Here is a 4,475-nt window from a genome sequence, read left to right as displayed (position 1 = left end):
GGGGGAGGGAAGCCCCGGCGGCGGCGTTTGCCGGCGACGATGAGACGCTGCTGGAGCCTATTAAGATAGCGAAGGCGACGTGGATGGCGGATGGTACTCACTGGCCTGGTACGTGGATTCACCCTGCCGCCGATCACTCCCGCGGCGACCACGCCGGCATTATTCAGGTTAGGGGTTGACTTTGTTAATCTGTGTTAAATGTGGCAATTTAAAGTCGATTTTTTTTTCAATCTTTCGTTTTTCCTCAGCTTAGTCAATTAAAGACCATATCTCACCATATCATGATAATGTGATTCAGGTCATGCTGAAACCTCCGGCGGAAGAACCCGTCTTCGGCACCAGTGCCGACGACATCATCAGTAACCACGACGAAGATGGCGGGGGCCCCCCTCCCGCCGCCATCCTGGACATGAGCGAGGTAGACATCCGTCTCCCAATGCTCGTCTACATGTCCCGCGAAAAGCGACCGGGATACGACCACAACAAAAAAGCCGGCGCCATGAACGCCCTTGTGCGCGCCTCCGCCGTCCTATCCAACGGGCCCTTCATGCTGAACCTAGACTGCGATCACTACATCTATAACTCACAAGCTCTCCGGGAAGGCATGTGTTTCATGATGGACCGCGGCGGCGACCGCATCTGCTACGTCCAGTTTCCCCAACGCTTCGAAGGCATCGATCCCTCCGACCGCTACGCCAACCACAATACGGTCTTCTTCGACGTCAACATGCGCGCGCTCGACGGCCTGCAGGTAATGGCCTAATAAAGTTATTATAATGTATTAATAGATATATTTTAAAATAAAAATGCAAATATGCTTATATAAATATAAAAATAAAGATATTAAATATGCATATATATATATATATATATCACACAAGCTGCATATAGGAATTTGTTTCGATAATGTTCATAATTTATAATATGAAATTAACAATTATTAGCTAATAAACTCTTTTAATTAGGTATTGAAATATTCATGTAATTTTAATATAAATTTTGTATTATATCTCAAATTATATTATTTAAATGTGTATATAAGATAGACTATAATACAAAGAATGGAAATATAATATTTAATTGTTCATAAATTAATGGAACAATACAAGCCCAAAGTCAAAAGGCCGCTTTACTTCCCTCATCAATCAAACCGATTAAGCGTGTGAAATGAAACAATGTCCCAAGTATGCAAGCTTGCCATTTTGCAACATGATGGAGCTAGTTTTTTTAGGTCTTGTTTAGCTTCAGAGTATTATTTATTTCTATTTCACTTTGGTTTAATTTCTAAATATTACATATGGATTCTGGATGTTCGGAATCTAATGAAATCACGTCATATAGAGGTAACAGAAAAATTAAAAAAAATTTGTTTGAGCACAGGGGAATATTCTCTCCGTGTTATTTCGTGTTATTCAGGTGTTATTATGGTAGTATTCATGTATTATTGTGTTATAATAACACAATAAAACATCAATAACATAACAATAAAATCTGAATGATGCGGAATAACATGAGAGGAATATTTCTCTATATTATTGTGCAGGATCACAAGAAACCTAAGTTTTTTTTTCTGTCAGATTTACATGAAATTGATTCATTAGACTCTGAATGTATATTTACATTAGTAATTTTTCATTATATAGCTTATTTATAAGAGAATTTCATCATACAGGGCCCTGTCTACGTCGGCACCGGCTGCCTCTTCCGTCGCATCGCCCTCTACGGATTTGACCCCCCGAGAGCAAAGCCAATGTCAGCCAGACGATGCTGTGGCTGCTGCTTCCCCCGGCGGCGGGGAGCCAGCCACCGCGATCACGACGTGGAGACGCACGCGCTGCGGATGGACGACGATGATGGAATGAACCTATATTCGTTTCCGAGGAGGTTCGGGAACTCGAGCTTTCTGATCGACTCGATCGCGGTGGCGGAGTTCAAAGGGCGGCCGTTGGCCGATCATCAGTCGGTGAAGAATGGGAGGCCGCCGGGGGCGTTGATAACGCCGCGGGAACCCTTGGATGCGTCGACGGTGGCAGAGGCGGTGAGCTTGGTGTCGTGTTGGTATGAGGATAAGACGGAGTGGGGGAGCAGGGTGGGGTGGATTTACGGATCGGTGACGGAGGATGTGGTGACGGGATACAGGATGCATAACAGAGGGTGGCGATCCATTTACTGTGTTACCAAGCGGGACGCATTCCGGGGGACGGCGCCCATTAATCTGACCGATCGCCTGCACCAGGTATGTTTCTCTACTTATTAATGCTCATTGTGATCGCATATAAAGTCAGTTCAATTACACGTGCGTTTTGCATTCGGCAGGTGCTGCGTTGGGCGACAGGATCCGTAGAAATCTTCTTCTCCCGCAACAACGCCCTGTTCGCCGGCGCCAAATTGAAATTTCTGCAGCGCATTGCCTACCTCAACGTCGGCATCTATCCCTTCACCTCCATCTTCCTCATCGTCTACTGCTTCCTCCCCGCCCTCTCCCTCTTCTCCGGCCAATTCATCGTCCAGACCCTCAACGTCACCTTCCTCGCCTACCTCCTCACCATCACCATCACCCTCGCTCTCCTCGCCGTCCTAGAGGTAAAATGGTCCGGTATTCAGCTCGAGGAGTGGTGGCGCAACGAGCAGTTCTGGCTCATCGGCGGCACCTCTGCTCATCTCGCCGCCGTCATCCAAGGCCTCCTTAAAGTGATCGCCGGCATCGAGATCTCCTTCACTCTCACCTCTAAATCCGCCGGCGACGATGAGGATGACGAATTCGCTGACCTCTACATTGTCAAATGGACCTCCCTCATGATCCCGCCCCTTACCATCATCTTCGTTAACCTCATCGCCATTGCTGTGGGCATAAGCAGGACAATTTACGCTACCATTCCGCAGTGGAGCAGGCTGCTTGGCGGCGTTTTCTTTAGCTTCTGGGTGCTTGCTCATATGTATCCGTTCGTGAAAGGATTGACGGGTAGAAGGGGAAGGACGCCCACCATTATTTATGTGTGGTCTGGGCTTATAGCCATCACCATTTCGTTGCTGTGGATCGCCATTGATCCTCCTTCCGCAAATTCACAGATTGGTGGCTCCTTCTCATTTCCCTAGCCAATCCGTGCATGATCTCCCTGCTACTCCCCCGCCCATCGTGCATTTTTTACAGGTATAATTGTTTATAAAATGAATTGCGCGCTAGCTGTTTGTTCTATTGCCTCTGACGAAGAAGTGGTCGTGTGCTTCAAACATTTTATTTGTTCGGAGAGCGATGAAAGGGAACAGTTGCAAGCATTGTTTTGATGGCATTGATTTATTATAATGAAAAATTTATTTGTTATGAAGTTTTGATTTTAGTTTTTTTTTTTATTTTAATTACTTTTTTTCTTAAAGAAAATACATCATTTGTAACTTGTGATTAATATCAGTGGAATAATTTAAAGCTGGGTCATGTCTTACATATTATCTTTAATTTCTTTCTAAAAAATTTAATTTCTTTATTAGTTATTTTGTCTAAGGATGTCAAAACGGCTCGTTGTTCACGAACAACTCATGTTCAGCTCGTTAAGAAGCTCGTGTTCGGCTCGTTCACTAAGTTAACAAGCCGAACACAAGCAACACAAATAAATATTTGTTCGTTTGTGTTCAACTCCTTCTGGCTCGAAATATTACTAATCGATTATATATATATATATATATATATAACTTTGATGAGTAGTATTTTTTAAAAAATTAATTGACTACATGACTATAAAGATTTATAATCAATTAAAGGTATTAATGAAGAAAATAGAATAAAAATTATTAAATTAGATTTAAATGATGGTTTAAATCTTGCCCCAATCCTTAACATCTTAGACTATGTGATTAGGGTTGTCAAAATGACTCTTTGTTCGTGAACGGCTCGTGTTCGGCTCGCGCTGTGCAAACGAGCCGAACACGAACACACTTTTTGAGCTCGAAATATAAACGAGCCGAACACTAGTTGGGTTTGGTCTCGCTCGTGTTCGGCTCTTTTCCACCCCCCCATTTCTCACAAGGATTATATTTGGATGTCTAACTCTTATAAATCGAAACTGGATGAGGAATAAAATCACCAAAAAAGTTGAGGAATCTGAGGAGACATTGGATTTTACTTGATAGAGGTGATTTTTTTTTTTTTTGTGTATTTATTTTTGTAATTTTTAAGTAATATTTTTTTGGTTATTTTTGGGTATTATTTTGTGTACAACTTTTAGTATTTTATTTAAGGTTTGAATTTTTTTAATTTTTAGTTTTGCTTTGGATTAAAATTTAGTTTAGATGAATTTCAAAAACTTGAAATTAAAAAAAATATATTTAAGATTTTCGTGGTTAATTTACTAGAAAATGAAAATAAAAAAATAAAAATTAGAAAATGTTAGTTAGAAATTTTAACTTAGAGGGTCGCATGGGCGGTGTTTTGAAAACGTCACCGTGTCCTTTGATTTGTGCGTTCAGAAAGCTTATTGAGA

The 4,475-nt window shown here is 41.9% G+C and overlaps 1 protein-coding gene across 2 annotated transcripts in view; it reads left to right on the top strand.

Moving 5' to 3' along the window:
- Positions 1-3,279, top strand: part of LOC110020746 (cellulose synthase-like protein D2) — a 6,305-nt gene extending 3,026 nt beyond the window's left edge. Inside the window, exons 3-6 of one of the 2 annotated variants that reach the window (XM_020718953.1) lie at positions 1-167; positions 299-751; positions 1,673-2,236; positions 2,317-3,279. The exon at positions 1-167 is cut by the window's left edge and continues 2 nt beyond it. In XM_020718953.1, the coding sequence (XP_020574612.1) occupies positions 1-167; positions 299-751; positions 1,673-2,236; positions 2,317-3,096 (1,964 nt within the window). In that variant the 3' untranslated portion in view covers positions 3,097-3,279. The remainder of the gene's footprint in view (positions 168-298; positions 752-1,672; positions 2,237-2,316) is intronic. The other variant, XM_020718952.1, reaches the window with a different exon arrangement.
- Positions 3,280-4,475: the final 1,196 nt, after the last annotated feature.

The sequence above is a fragment of the Phalaenopsis equestris genome, unplaced genomic scaffold (genome assembly GCF_001263595.1).
Source record: "Phalaenopsis equestris unplaced genomic scaffold, ASM126359v1 Scaffold000107, whole genome shotgun sequence".
NCBI lineage: Eukaryota > Viridiplantae > Streptophyta > Magnoliopsida > Asparagales > Orchidaceae > Phalaenopsis > Phalaenopsis equestris.
Note: the sequence above shows the minus strand (reverse complement) of the source record. Positions and strands in the feature narration are given on the sequence as shown.